Below are 25,130 nucleotides of genomic sequence, written 5' to 3' on the forward strand. Positions count from 1 at the left end.
ACTCAGAATTCCCTCCTAAGGATATTCAAGCAAGGCCTTTTACATACAGTCTGGCCCTGGGTGAGCACTGGGCTGGGAAGTCAGCAGTCCCAGATTTGAGACTTGGCTCCGGGCCACCCATGTGATCTCGGGTGAATGTGTGGACCTCCCTGAACGTGCTTCTCCTCGTCCGTTGCTTGCTACCCGGGGTTTTAGTGAGGACCAGAGGAATGGCTGCTTTATGACCACCTAAGCAATTATTTCCTCTCCAGCCTTCACTGCTGTTTGCGCCCAATAGAAATCCTCTCCTACACCACACTCGTTCCTCTGTCCTGCCTTTCCACATGCTGCCGCTTCGCCTCCCTAACCCCAGCCCTTCCTTCAGGTTCAGGCCAGTTCAGTCAGCATTTAGTGCACACGAGCTGAGTGCCAAACTCTGCAGATTAGGAAATCAGACGGGAATTCTGCCCTTGAATAGCCCAGCAGACTCAACGAACAAGTCTTGATCCCTGCCGTGTGCTATGCTCTGTGCTCAGTGCTGGAGAGTCGAAGATGCCTTAAGATAGGGTCCCTGCCCTTGTGAAGTGGTGTGGCTGGGGAGATAACAGCCAAGCACACAGTGTGTCCTGAGTTCTGCAGGACTGAGCATGACTAGTTCCTGCGCTGGCAGCTAGTTAGGTAAAGCTGCTCCCCAGAGCCCTGAGGGCGTCGGAGGCTGCTCTGCAATCTCGTATCTGTGTCTCTCAGGATCCTCATGACATTGTGAGGTCACTGAGGCAGGAGATGATCATCCACTGGGTGGATGCTGATTGTGAGCCTACTGTGTGCCAGACCTAACTCTAGGTGCTAGGGTGCAGCAGTGATTGTGACAGTCTGCCCTCACGGAGCTTGCATTCTGCATGGGGGTGGTGAGTGCTGCGAGGTTAAAGGGAAGCCAACAGAGAGGCTTGGAGACCTCCCCGAGGAGATGGCATTTGGAGGAGGCACCTGGAAGGCATGGGGGGAGTCTGCCCTTCACCTGTGTGATGCAGAGTTTCAGGCGGAGGGAACAACAAATGCACAGGTCGTAGGGCAGAGCTGTCTTTGTGCTCAAGGAAGAGCAAGGGGGCCAGCAGAGGCAGTGGGGAGTGGGTGGGGCCCACGGGGTTTGCCCCTGGGTTGGATATGAGAGAACGGAGTCAGGATGATTCCAGGCATGAGGCCAGAACCACTGAATGATTCTAAGGAGAGACCTTTGTAGGAGGAACAGGTCCGGAGGTGGGGAAATGAGAGTTCTGCTCCTGCGCCCTTGCCATCCACCCCATGTCTCACCCAGACACGTTAGCCTAAGGGTCACCCCATGCCCTCCTTTCCATCTCCTTAAGCCTAATCCAAGTTCTGTTATCTGAGAATCTTTTCTCTTATATATGAGGAGTGTCTGACCCCCATTCTTCATCACCAGCCCAGCGCTGCGAAGCACCTAACAGACTCCGAAGCTGACTGAACAGTAGAAGGGCCCCGTACCTCCCTGGGCGGCTGTTCTCTCTTCCCACCCAGCAGCCCCGCCTGAGGTTGGTTCTCCCTGTGCAGCTCCCCCTCCCTCCTCTGCAGCAGCTGAAAATGGGACGCCTGACTCGCTTCTTTCTGCAGGGCGGTTGTCCTGGAAATGGTAGAATCTCTCTTTGTGTTGCTTTCCTATTGCACCTCTCAGTATTCCACCCCTCTAAGTATGATGATATCGCATGCAAGTTCAAGTTATATATGACGGATTTAATTTGTTGTTAGGCTTCTAAGCTAACTGACTTTCACCTGGAAGGGACACTAAAAACAACAGGTATTTGAAAAACTCAATTTTGCGATTTGCATTTTGCAAATTCTACCCTACCCCCACCAAAAGGAAAGATTAGAAAAATCCAGCTTTCCCATGGCTCTAAAGTTTCTCAAGATGGAACCTTTCTTATCAAGCCTCTTGTTTCTTCCACTAGCCCAGGTATGCAGCAGGTGGGTGCTCGGAGCTCCTGCTCCTGCCTGCAAGAAGTCACAGACAGGCTAGGGAGCCGCTGGTGGTGGGGGGCGGGAGGAGCTTGAGCTAGGGAGCCCCACTTGTCCGGCCCCAGAAAAGGAAGGGGTTGGTGGCTTGAAACCAGACTAATCCCAGGTTCTTTTCCAGCTCAGGCATCCTGTGCTGTCACCCTCTCCACACTCCATGGGGAAATTCGTGGAGCCAAGGAGGGCCTCATTTGCAAATGATGTGATTTAGGTTTTTCAGCTGCCAGTTGTCAGGTGAAGGTGCAGAGGGAGTGGGAGCTGAGGCCGTCTGATTTCATTGCCAGCCAGAGCCAAGGCCTGCCTGGGGCTCTTAGTGGAAGATCTCAGTGTAAGAAACCTGCCTTTACCTGAGTGTTACTGTGGGGGGGTGGGGCCGGCTCTTCAGTACATTGTGACACAGGCAAGGCCTGGAAGACAGTGAGGTCACTCCACAGGGGTTGGGACAGTGGGGCTGGGTGGGTCGTCCTGGGTCGTAACTGCTCTGCTTCACCGGCTCCTTGGAGCACGGAAATGGCCGTCCCTCTGACGTCCTCTTTACTTATCTTAAATGAGGGATAGTAGGGTTGTTGAGAGAATTAAATGAGATGCTTCAGTGAAGTGCCTGGTGCATCTCTGCCTCATTGAAGCAGTTAGAACAGTGTCCGAAATTCTAAAACTACAGATCAGACAAGTTTGGAATTTGCATCCCAAACTGTTCAGTGTAGACTTGGGGGCTGGGGGAGAAGCTTGCACAGCGGGTGTGGGGGATGGAGAATCACTGGGAGGTCCTCTCCTTCTGCTTATACACAGTTAGAAAACCGTTTTAAATGCCATGGTTCCATTTAAAATCACTGAAGCAGTATATTTCCATTTTGAAAAAAATCGAAAGAAACCAGCGTGTATCCCATGGTCAGCTGCTAGGGGCCCAGAGCAGACTTTGGAGCCTGAGGTCGTGTTCCACCCCTCTGGGCTGCTGCCCCTACTGGCTGCCTGGAAACCTGTCCCTCGACAGGCCTGCCGTTGCCTGCTGGGCTCTGTCTGGTCGACACAGAGGGACTGTTTACTGCTAGTTCCTGCTTCTGGTCCCTACCCTGCTCCACCTCCTGTGTGAGTCACTCTCCACCTCACCACGTGGGGACTCTCAATGCAGGTGCCTTTCCTGTGGGGGTGGGGAGAATCTGCTGGAGTGAAATTCATTCAACAAATATTTATGGAGAGTTTAGGTGATTGAGGAGGCAAGGCTGGGTATCAAGAGGTGCTGCCTCAGCTCAGGGGAGGGTGAGAGACGGTAAGGTGGAGTAGGGACCAGTATAATGGGTATTTGAGATGGGGGGGGCATGGGGGAGATTGGTGGGACTGAAAGGCAGAGAAGGAGTAGAACCTGGCCTAAGACTAGGTCAGGGGCATTTGGGGCCAGGCCTGATGATCAGGGCACCCTCCGCAGGGTCAGGGCTGATGAGCTCTGCGACATCAGCTCGGGCCCCTTGACTCAGTTCCTTGCATGGCTGGCCTGCTTTGGCGCTATGCCAGTGTCTCCCTCACTGCACCCTCACTTACAGGCTGGCTGGAGGCTCAGGGCCCTTGGAAAACTTTGAAATTTCTTTTCACTTGTTCACACTCTTCTTCCACCAGTCCACTGCCCTCAAAACCCAACTTCATCCCATGACCCTTAGGAAGCTTCCATTGTTCCCTAACCTGCTTTTCCTGAGCATCACCTTCGTGCAGCCCAGGGCCAGGTGCTGGTTCGCCAAGCCGACTAGAGCACCAGCCACAGCACTCCAGGCTGCTTGTCTAGGAGGAGCAGCTGACTCAGCCTGGGGGGTTAGGGAAGGCTCCCCAGAGGAGGTGACACCTGCGCTGGCTTTTGAAAAGTGGATAGAAGTTCAAGGCAAAGAAGAGTTCCCCTCTGTGTGTGTACAGTTGGGGTTTGGGGTCATCTGACAACTGGAATAAAGGCACCCATGTGGTTGGGAGGTTAAGTACTCAGGGTTAGTGCTGAGCTTGACCTGCTCCCTGACCTTGAGTCCTGATCACGGTGTACCCGCTCTGGAGCAGCCTCTCCCGCTAGGTCTCTGCTTATTGCTCTCAGGTCTCCTTGGCTGCTGGGCTTCCTCCAGCCCATGTGGTTTTTCCCTCCTAACCTCTCCTTCATCAGTCGTCTCTAAGGTCTGCCTGCCACTTCAAGCAGACCTTCAGGTCACTGGTTCCTTAGATTCTCACATATCTGCACATGAGGAAACGGAGACCCGTCCATGTGTAATGATTCGTGTAACGGTTACTAAAGGGCAGAGCAGGGTCTTGAACCCAGGTTGTGGCCTCCTGGTCCGGTTTTCTATTTTTCATGCCTCAGGTGGCCCAGCATATGCTGCTTGTGTTCTCAGCTCACTTTTGAGCTGATTTCCCAGCCAGATTTGATGTTCCCGGAGGGTGGGCCCCTGTCTCCCTGAAGCTTGGATCGAAACAAGCAAGAAATAGAGGTGCTTGGAAGAATGATAGGGAAGCACACACAGAGAGACCGACATCCCCTCCCAGGCATGGGGAACGATTCCCACCCAGGTACTCAGGACAGATCGTTTTACCGCTGTTCGTACAGGGGAGGCATATTGCAGACTTGAATTCCCTCCTGTTGATCCCAAAGGCTTACTTGTCATTGATGCAGCGTGGCCTAAAGAACTGGCAATTAGGAAGCCTGGGTTCTAGTTTTGACTCTGCCACTTCCCAGCTATGGAGCCTTGGACCAGTCATTTCACCTCTCTGTGCCTCAGTTTCTTCGTGTATCCAATAGAGGTCAAGTATGAGATGAAATGAGGGTTACCAAAAGGCCCGAGTGTAGCGCCTTGCCTCAGACAACCCAAGTGTCTGGTTCGTGTTTCTCTTCTCTCTAGTGGAGGTTGTATCTTAACATGACTCACTGGTTTGCATTTTTTAAAAAAAATTGTCATTAGTTGAGTGACTCCTGTGGGCTAAGAGCTCTAAATAAATGATCTCAGTGACTCTTCCAGCCACCTTGGGCATGGCGTCATCACCTCCAGTTACAGAGAAGGGACCAAGATGCAAAACGTGTAACAGATGTTGTGCCAAGTGTTCTTATGTGTATTGTCCCCTTTACTCTTCATACAGCACTCATATTTGGGTATTGGCAAGAGCTCGGTGAAATGAGCCTGCCTGACTATTTATCTTTTTCTTACTTTGTTTTCCTTTATTCATTACCCACATCCGTTTGCTCTGTGCACATGTTTGTTCTGGGCTCTTTAGAGGATACGGACCCAAGAATGGCTTTTCTCCTGCTTCTCTCTCTCCAGCAAACTTCTGTTGAGTCTTCAAAGCCCAATTCAAATGGTCCCCTGCTCTGAGAGCATCACCTACTCTTGAAATTTCAGAGCCATTCCTACCTCCGTCCTCTTTCCCTCACTTCACATTTAAACGTTATATCTCATTTCACAAATAGTTAAGGCCTAGTCTACGCTGGAAGCTGGAGATCCAGATGCCTCTAGAAAGTTCCCACCTTAGGGAGCTTAAAGCCCAGCGATGGACAGACACATACCAATGGGCCGTGGTAATGTAGAGTCATTCATTTTATACTTGGGTTTTGAAGAAAATTATAATAATAATAGCAGCCACCGTTTTTTGTTTTATTTCTAACTTTGTGGCATTCTTTACCGTTATAATCTCCTGCTGTACTTCCGAAATCCTCTGAGACAGGCTTTTACACGGGAGGGGGAACTGAGGGCAGGACATAGAATGCAGCTTGCCCGTGGCCACCCAGTCGGTCAGTGGCCGAACCCGACTGGAGCCCAGGGCAGAGTGGCTAGTGCCTCGTCTGTGTCTCTGCTTGTCTGGCTGCAACCTGTCGAGGCAGCAGCTGCGTCTGGTTTCTCCCTCTCCCTGGTCCTCATGGCTGATGTTGACGGTGGGAAGAATTAACACGGAGAAGAATCAGAGCCCCTCCTACCCCAAAGGTCATTCCCACCTCCTGCCTTAGGAGTTTAGTGGAGAAGACTGATCTCTTCTGGTTTGGTTAACTTGGGAGGGCTTCCTGGACGGGGCAGGCCTAAAAGATAGGATTTCCCGAGGTCTTTCCTAGGCCACCAGAGTAGAGGTGGGTTAGTGGTGAGACTTCTCTGGAGAAGAGCTCCTGGAATGCAATACCACATCTGACCCTCTGGGAACCACGTCGGGCCTCTTTAGTCCTGGTCACTGATGCTCCCCTTAGAAACAGAATAAGAATAAAACCAGGAAATAGAGTGGCCAAGAACACAGGCTCTGCCTGGGTTTGAATCAGTTACCAGCTACTTGACTTTAAGCAAGTTGCTTAACCTTTCTGTGCCTTAGTTTCTTCATCTGTAAAATGTAGGGGATGGTGATCATGACCTCCCAGACCTGCAGTTAAAAACGGTCAGAGCGCACCGCTGTGAACCACAGAGTGCAGGCTTGTGGTGGAAGGTTTCACCTTTCATTGCTGTGGCTGGGACTGGTTGCTGGGGCAGTTGAAGAGGGAGTTAAAGAAATGGAATAGTTGTGCAACCAGGAATCCCTTGGGACCTGGCCGAGTTGCGGCCCCAGAGTCCTCAGACCCGGAACTAGGGCGGCAGAGCCCCTCGTGGGCCCCTGGGTCCCTGGCGACCCGGCACTGGTGGACCAGGAAGGCCCCCTTCCCCCACACTCCCTCCTGACTGCCAAGGCCAGGGGAGAGATACAGGAAGGGGGATCAGGGGTGTCTGCTCACCCTGGCAGCCACTGGTGACATGGAGCAGCCCTGCCTGCCTGCGTCTGCTCAGTCTCAGCAGATGGGGGCAGTGTGGGGAAAAGTGAATGAAACATCTCATGGTGAAGAGCAGAGAAGCTACAGAGGAGCTGGAAGCCCCTCTCCGATTCAGAGTTTGGTTAAGTGTCTCTTCAGTGTGTGTGTGTGTGTGTGTGTTGTGTGTGTAAGAAAGTGAGAGTGGGGGTGAGTGTGTGTGTAAGAGTGAGTGTGTGTGTGTTTCCCTAGTACCACCTGTTGCCCAACTGCTACCTGTACTGGACAGAATAAGGAACACTTCTTCCCTCCCCCAGCCTCTTCACTTAAAGGGGAGCCAGGCCCAAACTGTATCAGCAGCATTGCCCTGCGGCTCCGAGATGCTGAGTCCTGTACCTTCTCCCGCCCTTGCTCCGAGAGTGCTGGGCGCCCTCACGGAAAGCCCTGTGGTTTGAAAGATCGCTGGGCTTGGGGCTTCAAGGGCTCTCGTGGTGGGGCTGGTCACATGACCATTAAGAGGTCACTGGCTCCGAATCTCAGTTTCCCTAACCACATAATGGAAGATTTGCACGCTCTCCAGGTCTGTCCCAGCTCTCACAGCTCTAGATCTGATTCCGATGCTGCCCCACCCTGATTCCAAGCTGGTGACTTCATCCCGCAACAAGTTTGTGCCTTGGAAGTTTTGCCTCATTTCTTGGCATCTTGGGATTTCATCTCAATGTTGGGCTTTCATCAGGGGCCCAGTGGGCCCAGATGTGCCCCTTTCATCACACCTGCATCAGCAGAGTTTCCTGCACTTTGAGGAGCTGCTTAAGGGATGCGGGGTAGGGATGGTGAAGTCGGGGCAGAGAGAGAGGGGCAAGCCAGAACAGGCCTGCAGGCTGCCCCTTCCCTGAGCTTTCCTACCTAATCACAGAATCCACCCCCTTGTCCCTGGAAGCCAGTTTCCCATGGGCAAGGAGCCAAGAGTGGATCCCAGACCTGCCTCCTCAGCCTGGGTTCAGCCCTCCCCTTTCCTTGCCTGTCAGGGCCCAGAGGTCCACCTGTCCACTGAGAGGCAGGGCCAACACAGGAAGACCTGGGGGACCCACTCTGAGAACGTGGCTCCAGCCCCTGGCACTGTGGGAGCTGCCTTTACTTGAACGAGAGTGCACTGTGCTGAGCCAGGAGGCCCCGGACCTGGTCCTGGGTGGACTTTGCATGTCCTGCCTCCTCTGAGCTCCGGGTTTTCTCTCAAATAGGAAACCAGCTGCCTCCTCACCTAGTAGTGGAGACCTGATGTCCCAAAGGTCCATCATGCTTTTTGGGAAAAGCATGGTGATCTTCACAAGCTCCTCACAGTGGCTCTAACCCTGAGCCACTTTGGTGTCCCCAGTGCACAGCTCCTGCCTGGCTCAGAAAAAGCACACGCACTTTGAGTAAAGTATTAATTAGCTGTCTCTGCTATAAGTTGGAGACGCTCTGAGCTAGAGGAGAACTCCTCCCTTAGACTCTGGGGAAACCACCTAATCTTGCTGAGCCCCAGCTTTCTCTTCTGCAAAATGGGGACAATACCAACCCACAACAGGGCTGTTGTGAGGATTAAAGAGATGATACGTGCCAGGCTTCCAGCACAGAGCCTGGCTCATGGTGCACCTTTAGGAGTAAGGAATGTTCTTCCTGTTACTGCTCCTGGCTTGTTTCACATGCCTCCCACCCCTCCCTGTGGCTGTGGCTTGTCTCTGGGTCTCCAGTGCACTCTCTGGCACTTCTTAGGGCCAGGAAAGGTCTGTGGGCATTTTAAAGATCTAATGTGCTAGGTCGAAGTGGAAGTTAACATCTGCCTGACCTGGGCTGTCTCTTTAGATTCCGCCTTCTCTTAAGGTGGCTATGGGTGCTCAGCTCTAGGGCAGGTGGAGGTAGGGTGTTGACAAGCAGGTCTCCTGGCTGCAGTGGGACTCCTGGCCTTGAGATGCTTCTTCCTGCCTCGTGCCTGAGGAGGAGCTCTGCCCCTTATACCCCCATGCTGTCTTATCTCCTCTGAGAGTGTGGCACTGTTTTCCTGTTTCCACCACTTACGCATGGGTTGTCTGGCCTTGCTGGGTGCCAGGGAGAGAGAGGAATCTGGGTGGCAACTGTGGACTGAAGATTAGAAGAGACGTTGAAGGACTCCTGCCCCAACTGGGACAGATGGGAGTGGTCAGGGAGCACTTCCGGGAGGAGCCCGGCAGAAGGATATGGTGTCAGCTACACGGTGGGAGTAGAGATACAGGAACAGAGTTCGGAAGAGACAAACTAGACCTGCAGATGCAAAAATCTGCAGGCAAAAGAGGATGTGGCTCAAATTTGGGGGAACTACAGAGGATTTGGCAAGGCTGAAATGTAATAATGACTGACAGTGGGGAACATGGGACATGAGCAAGGCCCAACGATGGAGGCAACACTGAGTGTTTGGACTTTCACCAATACAACAAGGGACTTGGACTCAACGTGACCTCGCCCTTCCCAATGTACCAGCCATGTGAACATAGGGGTTTACTGGTGGGCACTACAAAGACTGGGGGACTTTTCAGCCAAAGAGGTGACTTGGTCAGGTCTGTTTTGAAGTCAGGAGAATGTGCATGATGGCTTTGGGGTCCTCTCCTGGCCTAGAATGGAGATGTGTTTTTTCACCCCGCCCCCAACATGTGTCTCCTGGGTGCTTGGCACTGTGCCAAGGTTCTGGGCCTAGATACTATTTCAAGTGTGAGTCTTGACTTGTAGCTATTCTGACACTTTCCAGATCAGTACCTGAGAGTAGGAGGAGCTTTGGACAAGGGGAGGCATGTTCGTCCTTCCCCAAAAGGAGATCAGGCGTAGTGAGAGCAGAGACCTGGTCAGATTGGCTGTTGGGAGTCACGTAGCCAATGGCCCAGCCCTCTGCATTTTCAGATCAGATACGTGTTGAGCACCTACTGTTTCCCCAGCCCTGGCAATATAATCATCAACAGATACGGAATCTGCCTGCTCAGAGCTTACAGGGACAGGAGGAAAGCAGGAACGTCCACCTGAGCAAAGTGCCTTACCCTCTTAACCAAGCTGATCCTGGGGGTTATGGTACTCAACATGCAGAGAGATGCCCAGGCCTTCACCCACCTCCCCACCAAAAAAAAACACTAAAAAACTCAAAGGGAACTTGGAGCCAAACCTAGCATTGAGAGAAGCTTTCTCTGAAGGGGACTTTTGCTGCCTCCCAGCTCTGGATTTAAAGCCCCAAGGTGGGCCGCTGTGCAGTAGCCTGCTGCTGCTGCTGCTGGCCAGGACCTGCCTTGGGAAGATGGATGGTGGGTCTCAGGCTGAGGGGCATGTTCAGTCCTTGATAAGGAGAGAGGACTGGGAGGGTTGATGTACAGAACTGGAAATTTTATGGGAGCTGGGAGGTATGCCCTTAGAGTCTGTTCTGGTTCTGCTACTGATTTCCTGTTGTGACCTTGGACAAGTCTTTTCTCTTTTTTGAGCCTCAGTTGCCCCCATCTTTAAAGTAGGTGAAATTGGGCTAGAAATAGGGGGACAAGTAGGTTTTGTCTCACATGAAAAATGATTGATTGCTGTTGGCCTTCTAAGCAGCTCTCTCGGCCTGGCAGGAAAGCATGCAAGTCTGAGATTGGAGATCGCTCCATGCATTCTGTGGGTTTGCAGACCCCAGGTGGTATGAACCCCAAACTCCATCCTGCACTGATATTCTTTGATTTTTCTGTGCTTCCTTCTATCTCCTGTGTCACTTCTTCACCAACCTGTGGTCTGCCTTCTGCTTAAACACCTTCGTGACGGGGAACTCACTATCTTCCCTGTCTGAGAATTGTTAGAATGTTATCCCTGGTCTTGAGCTCACATCTGCCTCCTTGAAGTTGTTCCTGGAATGAGAGATGGCTTGGGTTCAGGTATAGGTAACACCCTTGGGTACTTGGAGCCTCAGTGATGGATATGTCATTTCTGCCTTTTGGAGGCATACAGAGCTGCTGCTTTCTGCTATTTTGTGATAGACAGAGATAGCATCTGTATATCCTTTGAAAAAAGCACTTTAAAGACATTGTCACTTAGCTTATACAGCAACCCTGTGAATCCGGTGGTATTATCACTTCTATTTTACAGTGAGGAAGCTGAGGTTAGAGAGTTAACAGAGCAGCCCCGAGACCAAGCCTGTGCCCTTCTCTCCAGCTCCTTTCCTCATCCCCGGCCCGGTCCCCGGCCTCCTGTTCTGGCTTCCCAGGAGCCCACAGCCTCCATTCTCTCGCCCTCCTCAGGTTTCCATGTGATTCCCACGATCTCGAGCATCGTCCCGGAGAGCTGCCTGCTGATTGTGGTGGGGCTGCTGGTCGGGGGCCTGATCAAGGGCGTGGGTGAGACACCCCCCTTCCTGCAGTCGGAGGTCTTCTTCCTCTTCCTGCTGCCTCCCATCATCCTGGATGCAGGCTACTTCCTGCCGCTGCGGCAGTTCACAGAGAACCTGGGCACCATCCTGATCTTCGCCGTGGTGGGCACGCTGTGGAACGCCTTCTTCCTGGGCGGCCTCATGTACGCCGTGTGCCTGGTGGGTGGCGAGCAGATCAACAACATCGGCCTCCTGGACAACCTGCTCTTCGGCAGCATCATCTCGGCCGTGGACCCCGTGGCTGTGCTGGCCGTCTTTGAGGAAATTCACATCAACGAGCTGCTGCATATCCTCGTCTTTGGGGAGTCCCTGCTCAATGACGCCGTCACTGTGGTGAGGGGTTGGGGACCACATGCATGTACACACAGGACACAGACCCGAATCCAAGTCCAGGGTGACCCACGTCTGCCTGCCAATAATAGTAACACAACGGCAAATGTCCACTCCTGCTCACTGTGTGCATCACACTGAGCATGAAACATGGGTGATTTTATTTCATCCTCATGGCAGCCTTGGGGGGTGCTTAGTATTCCACTTCGTAGAGGAGGGTCTAGACCCAAAGAAGTGAAATAACTTGCTTGAGTCGGACCAAGGTTAGAAGCCAGGTCTGACTTCGTGGCCTGAGTTCTTGACCTCACCAGGGCACGTGCTCCATCCCTGACTTGGATCGGGATAGGATCTTGGTTAAATGGTTTATCTGCTTTCTACCTCAGTTCGCCCTTTACAGACTGGTTAGTCTGGAACGGGTGTTCCACCTTTCATGTCAGCTGTGTCTCTAAGTTGGAGCTTGGTTTGTGCCGAGTCCTGGGGCAGCAGTTGTGGAAGGAACCTTGCCCCCCAAACCTCCAGAATGTGATTGAGTAAACTGGGTTAGTCTGGGTTGGCCACTTGCTTCCTGTATGACCTTAAGCAAGTGACTATACCTCTCTTGGCCTCACCTTGACAGCTGCAAAGTGGCAGAGGATTTAGTGCCTTCCTCCCAGGGTCTAGTGAGGACAGGGCAGGACCCTGAGTAGGGCCCCAGAGCAGGGTCCGCACACGGCAGCTCTGCATGTGTGCTTGCACATGTCCGTCCTCCCAGCGGTTTCCTCAGGAAGCAGATACGTGTGTTGTGAAAACATCCCCCTCCGCCTCCCAGCTGGACCCCCAGCAGCTGCACACACAGGAAAACACAAGGACATGTGTGCACCCCCAGCGCCTGCTCGCACGTGCAATCCCTCTTCTCCACCCGCAGGCCCTCAGGAAGCTGCCCCTCAGAGAAGAGACCGCCAGTGGTGGTCGGCTGCCAACAGCCCTGGCTTCCGCTTCTTCCCCACCCCCACCTTCACGGGCTCCTCATGAGGCTGATTGAGCAGCAACCTGGCTTGAACGGGCAGGCCTCAGTCCGGGCCTCTTAGCACCCCCCTTGTCCAGGGCTTCCACACGAGCCTCAGTTTCCCCATTGTAACGGGTTGCGGTACTTAGCCTGCGTCCTTCTAGGGTTCATACAGGAGTCACACTCACTAATGTCTGAAACCACTGGGTGCCAGATGAAGTCCTCCTGTTGGATCTGGCCTTTGGGTTGACACTACCGAGGGCAGCTGGACATGGTGTGTTAAGTGGGCACCTCACTCCGACCACCGTGGGCCATGGCCACGCCTCACCACAGCAGTGGCAGTGGTGGTAGTAATCACTGGTGTTCATCGAGCACTTCCTGTCAGAACTATGTGTTGCCTCCTCTAATCTGCCCAGAAACTCTGTGAGGTGGGCACTCTTGTTATTCCCATTTTTCTAAAATGAGGAAACTTTGGCACTGAGAGGTTCACTCACCCAAGGTCACGTTCTCTGATAAGTGATGTGGACAGGGCTCAGAGCTACACAGTCTGATGCTTCCACTGTGCTACACCACCTCCCCAGTCCCAGTGACAGTAATGCCAGGTCGGAAAGGAGCACCCGTCCTCTGCCTGCCCCGCTGGCCCAGGTGGCGAACCCTGAGGACCCATGAATCTTTTTAGGCCAGAAGTGAGTTTAGGTAGCCCAGGGCTGAGAACACACCTGCAGCTGCTGCTATCCTGCCCTGTCCCCCAGTTCAGGCCCTTTCAGGAGCTCAGGGTGTGATGTGAGTGCCTCGTCTCCCGGACAGTAAACCTGAAGGCTGCCTCAGAGCTGTGTGGCCTCAGAGCAAGTCACCTCCCCCACCCCCCTCTCCCTGCCTTGAGGTGCTGCCCAGGTACTGGGAGCTTTGGAAGGTCCCCTCTCAGGAATCCTCAGCATCCCCCATGCCTGGGAACTTCCCGGCTGGTTTCCTGGCAGAGCTGTCTAGGGATAGGCTGGGGTGCCAGCACCTAAGAGGGGGAAGAACCGCAAAGCTGCGCCTTCCAGGGACACCCTGCCAACTTCTGTCAGGGAGCACGTTCTGGGCCCAGTTTTGCTGCTCCTGGGCCGGGGCCCCCTGGCGAGTCACTTCACCTCTCTGAGCCTCAGTTACAGTCAGCGAGGGAGCGGGCTTCCTCGGCCCACCTACCTCATAGGGCTCTTGTGTGTCGAGCAGATGACCATCGTCAAAGGGCCCTACAGTGTCTGTAGTGCTGCTTAGATGTCTGACGATAGTGTTAGAGTGACTGTTTATTTCTCAGTCCCGGGGCTGGGGGAGTCTTACAGAGCCTCTCGTTCCATAGCATGTGAACTTGGCTGTTCCTTGCAGCCACCTGGGGGACTTGTTGAACAGAGATTTCCAGGGCCTACCTCCAGAGATTCCAAGTAGCGTATGGCCTGGCCTTACGTATTTTCAGAGTGCCAGAGGCTAAGAAGTCCTGTTGGAGTTCAGTGTCTGAACTGTCCCTTCTTTGTGCTGAAGGAGGGACATGACTTGCCCCAGATCAGACCGTGGGAGAGGCGGGTGGAGTGGTGCCCGTCGTAGCCAGCACAGTCACAGGCGCCGTTCTTGGTGATCTGCCTTCACCAGCTAATTTGGTCCTTGCTACAGCCCTGTAGGGTTGGCACCGCTGCGCCATCTCTGTGGACGGGTAGGCTAGCACAGAGAGATTGAGTACTTTGCCCCACACGTACACTAGGAAGCGGCAGAGCCAGAATTCCAGCCCAGGCCGGCCGGTCTCAGCACCTGTGCTCATACCCAGCATGGTCCCATGGGGCCCACGCAGGACCCTCTGGCCAGTGGTTCTGAGCACCTGTTCGGCACTAGGGTTTCTCCGTTACCATGTGGACTCCTCTTGTGGCTGTGGTCATTGAAGGGGACAGGATACCCTGGTCTGACCCAAGGGAGCCTTGGGGCAGGACCTGCTCTCCTACCAACCGGCCTGCACACCTTCCCCAGGTTCTGTATCACCTCTTTGAGGAGTTTGCCAGCTATGACCGCGTGGGCATCGTGGACATCGTCCTCGGCTTCCTGAGCTTCTTCGTGGTGTCCCTGGGCGGGGTCTTTGTGGGCGTGGTCTACGGGGTCATCGCAGCCTTCACATCCCGGTTCACTTCCCACATTCGTGTCATCGAGCCGCTCTTCGTCTTCCTCTACAGCTACATGGCCTACCTGTCAGCCGAGCTCTTCCACCTGTCCGGCATCATGGCGTGAGTCTGGGCTTAACTCGGGGAGGCCACCCACTTGCATTCCCTGGGCTTGTAGGGTCACGAGGGAGCTCTCCTGGGCCCAGCCTGCAACTTCAGGGAGGAGACCCAAGCTCCATGTCCCAGGCCCCAGGCCGACGCCTGGAAGCCCTGAGTTTAAAGTTCTGGGAAGTCTAGCCTTGCTACTTCTTTCCTTCATTTGTCTCAAAGGGGGCCCCTTGGATTGGGCTGGACACAGGCACTCGTGATCACTATTCCCCTCAGCAGCCCCAGCAAGGAGGCTGGAGGCTGGAGGCTGGAGGCTTCCATTGGAGTGAGGAGTCCTGAGCCCTCAGCTGGGTGGTGAAATCGGAGACAGTGAGGTGCAGAGGTGTTCCCATAGGGACGGACTCGGGAAGTGCAGAGGTGGGCTGGACCGGGGGGTTCTGGATGACGGTGAGAAAGCCGGGCCAGCGGAGCCCAGGCGTGGGCTCCAGGCTGCTCCCTGTGGGGACCCTCATGCATTAAGGGGACACCACACTTGGGGCTGGGGGGGATAAACCCTAGGCCACGGACATGTGTAATTGATTTCCTGTTAGGCACAAGCTTTGGAGCTGGCCTGACCTTAGCTTGTGTCTTAGTTCTGTCCCTCACCAGCAGCATGACAGTGGGCAGGTGACTTTATTTTCCCTCATCTGAAAAATACAAGAATATATCTGTTGAGCGAGAGGCTTCAGTGAGAACAGGTGTGGAAAGCCCATAAGCAGAGCCCAGTGAATGGCAGCCTCCCTGGCAGTGGGGGCGGTGGCGGTGGGGTGGGGAAGGGGGGTTGGCTCTGGGAAGGTGCAGCTCAACTCTGAACCCGGCACCCTGCCTCCCTTGACCCCAGACTCATTGCCTCGGGAGTGGTGATGCGCCCCTACGTGGAGGCCAACATCTCCCACAAGTCCCACACGACCATCAAGTATTTTCTGAAGATGTGGAGCAGTGTCAGTGAGACCCTCATCTTCATCTTCCTGGGAGTCTCCACTGTGGCTGGCTCCCACCACTGGAACTGGACCTTTGTCATCAGCACCCTGCTCTTCTGCCTCATTGCCCGCGTGCTGGGTGAGGTCCCCGGGCCTGAGCCAGGGGAGGTGTGTGGGAGTGGAGGGCTGGGGCGGGTGGGCGCTGTGTGTTCACGTGTGTGTGTGTGTGTGTATGTGTGTGTGGTGGGTTGTGTGGAGCCTGGCTGCTCCCAGCACAGCCGAACAGCAAGGGCTTCCTTGGTCCTCGTCTCCACAATGCCAAGTGCCGGCCCCTTGAGGGGAGAGAAGCCCATTCTCATGAGTCAGTCACAGTGTGTCAGAGTGGAGGGGCCTTAGGGACCCTGTGGTTCGGGGCCTGTCAGGCCTGAGGAAGGGACGGAGGTCCCCACAGCCCAGGTCTGCGAGTGTTCCATGCTGTCCCATGGCACGGGTGACTTTAGCACTTGCAAAGCTGCAGGCAGCTCCTCCAAACCTGTTCTGCCTCCTGGTCTGCGCGAAGGACCAGGCCTTGTGTTCTTGGACCCTGCTTACGCTTTACAGACACATCTCACCTCAGTGCCTCCCCCTCTCTGGACCTCACTGCCTCCTGTCTGTGGTTAGGTCTGTGGTCCTCAGCCTGACTGGGTGTCACAATTCCTTAGTGTGCTTTTTAAAAATCCCCTTAATCCGGGGCTTTGTGCCCCGTAGATTCTGTTCTGACCATTGAAGTTACACCCATGCCTCTGCATTTTTAACTTCGCATTACAGGAAATTTCCAGTCGGAGAAAAGTAGACCCCATGTACCCATCCTATTTACTCAGTGAGCGTCGCCCCATCTCATCTCTTTCCTGATCATCCTCCCACCCTGTGGCCACTGGAGGCCTCTGTGATGCCTCTAAAGTACATCCAGGTCGGGGGTCCCCTTAAGGATCCACCCGTCTCCTGGATTGAGGGATTCAGAGCACCCCGGGCTGAGGGACCCAGAACATGAGTGAGCTGCATGGGCTTATCATAGAGGCTTCCTCCAGACAGAGAAGTCCCTAGTGCAGGAGCCAGGGGGGTTTGGGGGTGGCCTGACCCCTCTTCCCCCTCCTCCCTGGCAGGTGTGCTGGGCCTGACCTGGTTCATCAACAAGTTCCGCATTGTAAAGCTGACACCCAAGGACCAGTTCATCATCGCCTACGGTGGCCTGCGAGGGGCCATCGCCTTCTCTCTGGGCTACCTTCTGGACAAGAAGCACTTCCCCATGTGCGACCTGTTCCTCACTGCCATCATCACCGTCATCTTCTTCACTGTTTTTGTGCAGGTGCTGGACAGGGTGGGGCAGCCCTGCCTGGGGACCCTGACTCTGCCACTGGAAAAAGGAAGCCTGTGATCCAAGAGGGGGCCATGGGGTCTAGTCCCAGCTCGACCAAAACTTGGGCTGCACAACATTGGGCAGGCCACTCCCCTTTTCTGGGCCTCAGTTTCCTCAGTTGTTAAGAGGAAATTGTGATATTAAAAATATTCTTTTAGCCCTGGCTGGTGTAGCTCAGTGGATTGAGTGCGGGCCTGGGAACCAAGCAACCACAGTTCGATTCCCAGTCAGGGCACGTGCCTGGGTTGCAGGCCAGTTCCCAGCAGGGGACACACAAAAGGCAACCATACATTGATATTTCTCTCCCTCTCTCCTTCCTTTCCCCTCTAAAGATAAATAAATAAAATCTTTAAAAATATTCTTTTAATTTATTGATTTTAGAGAGAAGGGGAGAGAGAGAGAAACAGTAATGTGTTGTTTTGTTGTTCCTCTTATTTATGCATTCATGGGCTGATTCTTTTTTTAATGCTTTTTAAAGATTTTTAAAATTTATTTTTAGGCAGAGGGGAAGGAAGGGAGAAGGGGAGAGAAACATCAATGTGTCATTGCTTCTTGTGCTCCCCCTACTGGGAACCTAGCCCAAAACCCAGGCATGTGCCCTGACTGAGAAACGGCAGGGCCATGGGTTGATTCTTGTATGTGCTCTGATTGGGGATCGAACCTGCAATCTTGGCATATTGGGACAATGCTCTAACCAGCTGAGCTGCCCAGCCAGGGCAAGAGGGGATTGTGACAGTGAGCCACTGCGATGACCAATCAGAATGTAAAGGAGCCAGAGTGCTGCCTAACTTAGGAAACTAGAGTGAGAGAAATAGGGTGCAGTCAGCCGGCCCACAATCAATGCTCATTGGAGGGCTTTAGGAAAGTGATTTAATATTTTGGGATCTCAGTTTGTACATCTGTAAAATGGGAATAATAGCACAACACAGGGAACAGGAAAGTTGGCTGAGCCAGGCAGCAGGAGGTCTGGAGTCAACCCAGGCTCTGCTGCTGTCTTGTGACCCTGGGAGATACCCTCCTCCCGTCTCTGGGTCTCAGTTTCCCATCTTTAAAGTGAGGGGACTGGACTAGATGATCCTGAAGGATCCTTCCAGCTTGCTTGCCAGTGATTTCTGTGCATTTGCATGACCCAGGCTCAGCCGAGAGCCCACCCCGACCCCCGGTAGTCACCAAGGAAGCCCAGCCTGGGATTGTGTAAGTCCCACCCTGCTTGATCTGTGACCTTGGGCAAGAAAGGAAACACTCAGTCTGGGCCTCGTTTCTCTACCATCCCTACTGTCCCCTCCGTCTTTCTTTGACACTCATCCTTGCGAACATTATTGCCTTCTCAGGAGAAAAGAATGTAGAGGAAATTTCTTGGGGCTGGACTTATTTTCTGTCCTTTAAAAGGAAAGGGGGCTGCTGCCTCTTTTTTCTTCTTGTGCAGCTTCCATCTCAGAAATATTTGATCACCTTGACTTTGTAGTTGTATATGCTGATGGTTTACCAAGTCCTTTTTCAACGAAGTGGCACTGAACAGTAGGGCTCTCCCTGCCTGAGTGTGAATCCAGCTCTTTGAGACCTTAGGCACTTACGTAACCTCTCTGAACTTCAGTTTCCTTATCTGTATAATGGGACAATAAAAGGACCTACTTATGGTTGTTGTAAGTGTTAAAGGGCTAAAACGAGTGAAATGCAGCTGGCTCTGGCACATGGTAATTGTGCAATTAGCTGGTGCTGCCATTATCAGGTGCCCCTTGGTCACAGTCCTACGGGGCAGTTCTCCCTATTACCCAGGCCTGACTTCCTTAGGGCTACAGAATATGCCTGTGGTGGAGCTCACACTTAAATCCAGGCCCTTGATCCCTGACCTGTGCTAGATGACCAGTGTGAGTCATTTGGCTGGATAGGCCCTCAGACCTCTGGCTGTCTTCAGGAAGAGCAGGTCTTGGGGACCTGCCTTTATAGAAGTGCTAGCATGGAGGTTAAGAGATTGGGGGCCTCAGAGAAGAGGGCATCCCAGCCTCAGGCCCCAGGGATTAGGGGGGAGGCCCCATGACCTCCTTGCTAGGGTAGGAGAACTACAGGGCTGACACCTGCCTGCTCCTTAGGGTATGACCATTCGGCCCCTGGTAGACCTGCTGGCTGTGAAGAAAAAGCAAGAAACTAAGCGCTCTATCAATGAGGAGATCCACACTCAGGTACCGGAAGCTAGGCCCTAGGTTGCAGAAGTCTCGGGGAGCAGCTAGGGCTTGCATCCACGCCCTCAGTCAGCCCCTTCTCCCTTGTCCCAGGACTGGGTGGTCTTTAAGCCTCCTGAGGTCACCAAGTCTTGTCATAGGGAGATGTGGTATGAACAGCTGGGAGCCTGAGGTGGGGGCATCAGGCATAGATGGGTTTGGAGAAGGGAGGTAGCCATGCCCCAGTGGCAGTGGTTGAGGAGCCACTGGGGTTCAGGATGACTGAGGTAATGGCGCCACCTCCTGGCTGCTCCTGGAATTACAGGGTTGGTCTGTCTGAGCAGAGCAGCACTAGGTTTGAAGGTGGGGGGCCTATTCAGAAGTCTTGGTAGGGAAGGAGCCCAGTAGTGAGGCTTGACCTGGCCCTGGGCCCGTTTCAGTTCCTGGACCACCTTCTGACAGGCATCGAGGACATCTGTGGCCACTATGGCCACCACCACTGGAAGGACAAGTAGGTGGCAGGCCTGGTGGGCAGGTGGGTGGGGAAGGGCAGGTAAGGGTCTCCCAGGGCCTGGGTGTCTCCCCACCCCTAGGAGCTGGCTCCATCCACGTTTTCCCTTTCCCCACCAGGCTCAACCGGTTTAACAAGAAGTATGTAAAGAAGTGTCTGATAGCTGGGGAGCGCTCTAAGGAGCCCCAGCTCATCGCCTTCTACCACAAGATGGAGATGAAGCAGGCCATTGAGCTGGTGGAAAGTGGAGGCATGGGCAAGATCCCCTCGGCTGTCTCCACCGTCTCCATGCAGTGAGTGCTAATGGCCAACCCTGGCAGTTCCTGCACCCACACGCTAATCCCTCAACACCAACCTGGAGCAGGCCACCTGGGGGGGGCGGGTAGTGAGCATGGCCCCTCTGTCATCCTGTGAGGGCTGATGAGAACTGCAGAACCACACTGAGGACCTGAGGCTTTACCCACCCAGGCCATCCCCAAAATGACTTCCCTCCGGCCCAGCCCAGAGGGCTCCAGGATCACAGGAACTTCCTTGGGGACCTAACCTGTGTTGTGTTGTCCCAGGAACATCCACCCCAAGTCCCTGCCTGCCGAGCGCATCCTGCCTGCACTTTCCAAGGACAAGGAAGAGGAGATTCGCAAAATCCTAAGGAACAACTTACAGAAGACCAGGCAGCGGGTGAGGGGCTGCTCCCTGCCCAGCTCCCCTACAGGACAGGAGCCCCTCTGCCCCGTGTGCCCCAACCCGGCCCCACACGTGTCCAGATCTGCCCCAGCCCCTCCAGGCCCAGCCTCTGGGTCCTGCCCTGCCTGACAGCTGCTCCTCCCACAGCTGCGGTCTTACAACAGACACACCCTGGTGGCAGACCCCTACGAGGAGGCTTGGAACCAGATGCTGCTCCGGAGACAGAAGGCCCGGCAACTGGAACAGAAGGTATGTCCTGGACGGGAGTGGCTCCTTCCTTTCTCTGGGTTCTTCCTCTTCCCGCACCACCAAGCCCTTTTGCAGATAGAACACTCCCATCTGTCTTTTCAGTCTCCTCCACCTGTTCCGAAAGCTAACCCCTAGCTCAGCTTTCAGAAAGCCTTGCTCCCCGCTGAAAGCAGTGAAGAGGCCAGACTCCTCATCATGCCCTCAGGCATCTCCCTAGGAAGAGCCTCCATGTGACTCTCATTTTCTTCTGAGAAGACTAACACCCACTGGGAAAGAGAGCCACCCAAAATCACAAAACAAGGCACACATTCATCCCATTCATTTATTCATGGAACATTCGTTGAGTGGTCCCTAAGTGCTAAGCCTTTATGAATCCAGGTGAATCAGCCCAATCCCTCCTTTAGAGAGATTCTCATACAGTGACCCTTGCAAGACACAATGTGCAAGGGACCCCAAATACCTTGAACAGGGATGGGATCAGGGTAAGCTTAGGAGTCAGAGCCACGGTGAAGGGAGTGTGGGGAGAGGGAGGTCCAGGCAGAAGGAAAAACCTGCCTGAGTTCCCAGTCTCAGGATGTGGCCCGTTCTAGAAACAGAGGGTTCAGCTTTCAAGGGAAGATTGTTAATGGTGTAAGGGTTCGGGTTTTATTCTGCAGGCACGGAGGGCTGTGAAGGGTGCTGAGCGAGGGAGGACGGGAAGGGGTGGGGGCAGCCTGGACAATGGGGGTGGCAGGGAGAGGTAGAAAGGAGTGGGTAGATTCAAGGGACATTTAAGAGGTGGAACTCACAGGATTTGGTCACCCGTTTGAGGTGGGATTGAGGGAAGGGGAAGAGGTGTCAGGGGTCATGTCCAGCCTTCTGACTGGGGTAGCTGGGAGTGGTGGCTGTGATAGGGGTGCCAAGGAAGGAACAGGTTATGAGGGAAGATAGGAAACTGAGTGTATTTTCAGCACATCGCATTGAGATACCTGGGGGCCGTCTAGGACCCAGGTGTCCACGCCTGAGTCGACTTTGTGGGCCTGCATCTCAGGGGCAGGTGTGGCCAGAGCTAGAGACTGGGCAGTGCCACCACGGGAGCGGCAGAGCAGTGCACAAGTGTCGGGGCCGCCTGGGAGGTGCATGGCTTGCGGAGACCTGGGCCAGGCCCTCAGGAGCCCCCGCAGAGCTGGCAGGGACACGGCCTGATGAGGAACCCCCGAGAGGGAGCACACCCCAGACACGCCTGTGGCCGCCAGCCACCGGGGCCACCCGGAGGGGCTGCCCGAGCTCACGCCCGTCTGCTCTTTCTCTGTCAGATCAACAACTACCTGACAGTGCCGGCCCACAAACTGGACTCCCCCACCATGTCTCGGGCCCGCATCGGCTCAGGTAAGGCAGGGCACAGGGGGCCCGGTGAGGGGCCTCGCAGCCGGGCGCCCGCTGCCACTGTCCCTTCGAGATAAGACTCGACAGGAACTGGCCTCAGAGCCAGTGGGGAGGACAGGCCTCTCCTTCACTGCCCTCCCCAGGGACAGAGATGCTCCACGTGGGGCTGACGGAGGGAGCTGGGTGCCTGGCAGGGAGGCAGGAGGGGTCTGCACCACTGGGATCGCCACGGAGGGAGGAAACCAGAGCAGGCCTTCTCTCAGGCCTGGGTCCCTGGGCGGCGGCGCCTCCGGAAGGAGCCCTAATTCTTAGTCTGAGGAGGAACATCCATGGGAGCCCCTGGTCTGAGGAGAGGAGCACAGTCCTACCTCTGAGACCTCAGCCTGCGGAGAAGAGAAACTGGTGAAGGCCCTTCAAGTCCACATGGAGTGACTCAGACTTACCAGCATTGCTCCGCTCAGGAGGCTCTGTGGGAGCTGCTGGCACGGGCTGAGGGTCTCGGGCAGCAGCCAACCCGTGCCTTGCTCTTGGTCCCCAGATCCACTGGCTTATGAGCCGAAGGCCGACTTGCCCGTTATCACCATCGACCCAGCCTCCCCACAGTCACCCGAGTCTGTGGACCTGGTGAATGAGGAGCTGAAGGGCAAGGTCCTCGGGCTGAACCGGGACCCCAGAGTGGCTAATGAAGATGAGGACGATGAAGGGGGCATTGTGATGAGGACCAAGGAGCCCTCTTCCCCAGGCACTGACGATGTTTTCACCCCTGGGCCAAGTGACAGCCCCAGCTCCCAGAGGATACAGCGCTGCCTCAGTGACCCAGGCCCCCACCCTGAGCCTGGGGAGGGAGAGCCGTTCATTCCCAAGGGGCAGTAGTGCTGCGGCCAGTGGGCGGTGCCTGTCCCACCACAGACTCTCCCACCAGAGCAGGGGCTGCTAGGAGCTGGGGGGGCTCCCCTCGTCCTTCCTGACCTGGATTGCCCCTCCCCCGACCGCATGGCAGCTGGGCCCACCACAGCACGGCTTCGCCCTGCCTCCTGGGAAGCGCCTTCACTTCCACCAGAACTGCCTTCCCAACTCCTCTGGCAGAACTGCTGGGCTGTGAGGCAGACTTTGCCCTTTCCTAGCCAGGCTCTCTCCCATCCCCAGGGGGGGCCTCTCTGAGTTTCCCAGAGCTTGGTGACCCCCTTCCTTCTCCATCACCCTCCTCATTCAAACCAATCTTAGTTTCTAACCGAAGAGCCGCTGGCTCAGCCTTGGTCCCATCTGGGAACGAAGGAACCCAGGCCTTTCTTGGCCCAGGCCAGGCTCTTCATTTACAGGGGAAAGGCTAGGAGAACAGACATTTTTTTAAAGTTTTTATTTTATTAGGGGGAGCAGATTTTTTTCAAGGTTTTAATTTTCTTATTTGAGGGAGAAGGAAGCGAGGGAGGGAGGGGGAGAGAGAGACGGCGAAGCTGCCTCCTGCCTGCTGCATGCGCCCATCCCAACCCGGAATTGAGCCTGAAACCTGGGCACGTGCCCTGACCCGGAATCAAGCCAGTGACCTTTTGGTTACAGAAGACGCTCCAGCCCATGGAGCCGTGCTGGCCAGGGCAGGGGGGGCAGGTATTTGACGGGCAGAGGGATTGGTGACGCACAGCAGCCCCACCCTCCTGCCACTCTGTCATCCTGGCTGGCCACCTCGACATGCCCAGACTCAGAGCTGCATCTCTGAGCTGCTCTATGTGGAGCTGGGTCTCTGTGGACCAGGATGGGACTCAGCTTTTTAAATTGCTCCAGCGGGGACCACTGAGCCCTCCAGGGGCTGCTGTCAGGGGAGGGACTGACTGGGGCTCCAGGAAGTGCTGGCTTTTTATCTGTTTTGGTTGTTCACACGTCCATGTATGATCTCTTTGCACAGAGGCCATTCCTGTTTTTAAATCATTTCGAAAAACCCCAGCTGAATGAAGCTCTGGCCCTCCTACTCCAAAGAATTACCCCTCCTCGTTTGGGTCTGTCTCCCTAAACTCCCCCAAATCGGTTCTCTGCCTCCTGGACTCATAACTGTAGCCCCAAGGCTCTGATTTCAGAAGTGACACCCTAACCCCAATCATGGTTCTCTGACTCGCAGATGCCGGGCCTGCTGGGCCTTCTTTGCCCTTGGCCATGACCCTCAGTTCCTGCTGGCCTGTTCTTTCTCTTGCCCCCTCTGTTGGTCCCGGGAACTTCTCCCTCTAATGTTCACTGCACCCAGCTTGCTGTGGAGCCCAGTCCTCAAGGAAGAAGACCTCCCCTGGGCATCTCCCACCCAGCCAGGGCTGGTGGGTGGGCAGAGTGCTAGGCTCCCAGAAGCCTTTGCTCCCAGGTACACACTTCCACTCCCATGCCCCCATGGCCAGGCTTAGGACTCTTGGTGTCTGTCCTCCCCAGGGCACTCCCCCAGGATTGTGCAATACTCAGAGCACCCCTCTTCCCAGTGCACTGGGCAGTGGGTGCTCATCTGTCCCCCTCACCATGCAAGTGCTGGTTTGGGCAGGAGTCACCACTGCAAGGGTGACGTGGACAACCATGTTCGAAGCCACCACAGCTGCTGCTGCTCTGCCGCCTATACAGAAGAAACCAAATTTTTTCATATTCTAATAAAACCATGTGAGTTTTTGATAGAGTTGAGGGCTGTTTCCTGGGAACAGGGACTTTGGGGAGTAGGGTGGCCTGGGGGCCTGAAGGACTTGGCTCAATGGCTGGCGTGGAAAAACACCCCATCTGTGTCAGCTGCTAGTGCGCGATTACTGCGTGCCAGGCGCCAGGGGTATAACCGTTCACAAAGCAAAGTGCTCTCTACCCTCCGCTGCCCTCAGCCTCCAGGGAACAGCAACATTAGTCATACTTACAGACCCGGAGAAACCTGATGTGTGTAAATGACAGTGAATGAAAGTTGGGGGTGGGAGGGGGTGGTGAGGAAGACTTTCCTAAGTGCTATCCCAGGAGAGGACTAGAGAATGAGCTGAGGTTAACCAGGTGAAGAAGGTTCCAGAGAGTTCCCAAGTATTCTAACTGCGAGCTGCACAGTGAGCACCCCTGGGACCTGAAAGACGCGTGACTGGGTCAGGGCGACAGGAGGGGAGGCAAAGTAGGGGCCCTTCGGTCTAAGGTTAAGATTTTGGC

At 54.7% G+C, this 25,130-nt stretch overlaps 1 protein-coding gene across 1 annotated transcript in view; it reads left to right on the top strand.

Moving 5' to 3' along the window:
- SLC9A1 (solute carrier family 9 member A1) overlaps nucleotides 1-24,626 on the top strand; it is a 46,657-nt gene extending 22,031 nt beyond the window's left edge. The window contains exons 2-12 of the mRNA XM_053660555.1: nucleotides 10,987-11,447; nucleotides 14,428-14,678; nucleotides 15,544-15,761; nucleotides 16,765-16,967; nucleotides 19,109-19,198; nucleotides 19,618-19,688; nucleotides 19,808-19,981; nucleotides 20,252-20,366; nucleotides 20,520-20,621; nucleotides 21,917-21,989; nucleotides 22,525-24,626. Of these exons, the coding sequence (XP_053516530.1) occupies nucleotides 10,987-11,447; nucleotides 14,428-14,678; nucleotides 15,544-15,761; nucleotides 16,765-16,967; nucleotides 19,109-19,198; nucleotides 19,618-19,688; nucleotides 19,808-19,981; nucleotides 20,252-20,366; nucleotides 20,520-20,621; nucleotides 21,917-21,989; nucleotides 22,525-22,859 (2,093 nt within the window). The 3' untranslated portion in view covers nucleotides 22,860-24,626. The remainder of the gene's footprint in view (nucleotides 1-10,986; nucleotides 11,448-14,427; nucleotides 14,679-15,543; nucleotides 15,762-16,764; nucleotides 16,968-19,108; nucleotides 19,199-19,617; nucleotides 19,689-19,807; nucleotides 19,982-20,251; nucleotides 20,367-20,519; nucleotides 20,622-21,916; nucleotides 21,990-22,524) is intronic.
- Nucleotides 24,627-25,130: the final 504 nt, after the last annotated feature.

This window comes from Artibeus jamaicensis, unplaced genomic scaffold (assembly GCF_021234435.1).
Source record: "Artibeus jamaicensis isolate MK-2021 breed Jamaican fruit bat unplaced genomic scaffold, CSHL_Jam_final scaffold_847, whole genome shotgun sequence".
NCBI lineage: Eukaryota > Metazoa > Chordata > Mammalia > Chiroptera > Phyllostomidae > Artibeus > Artibeus jamaicensis.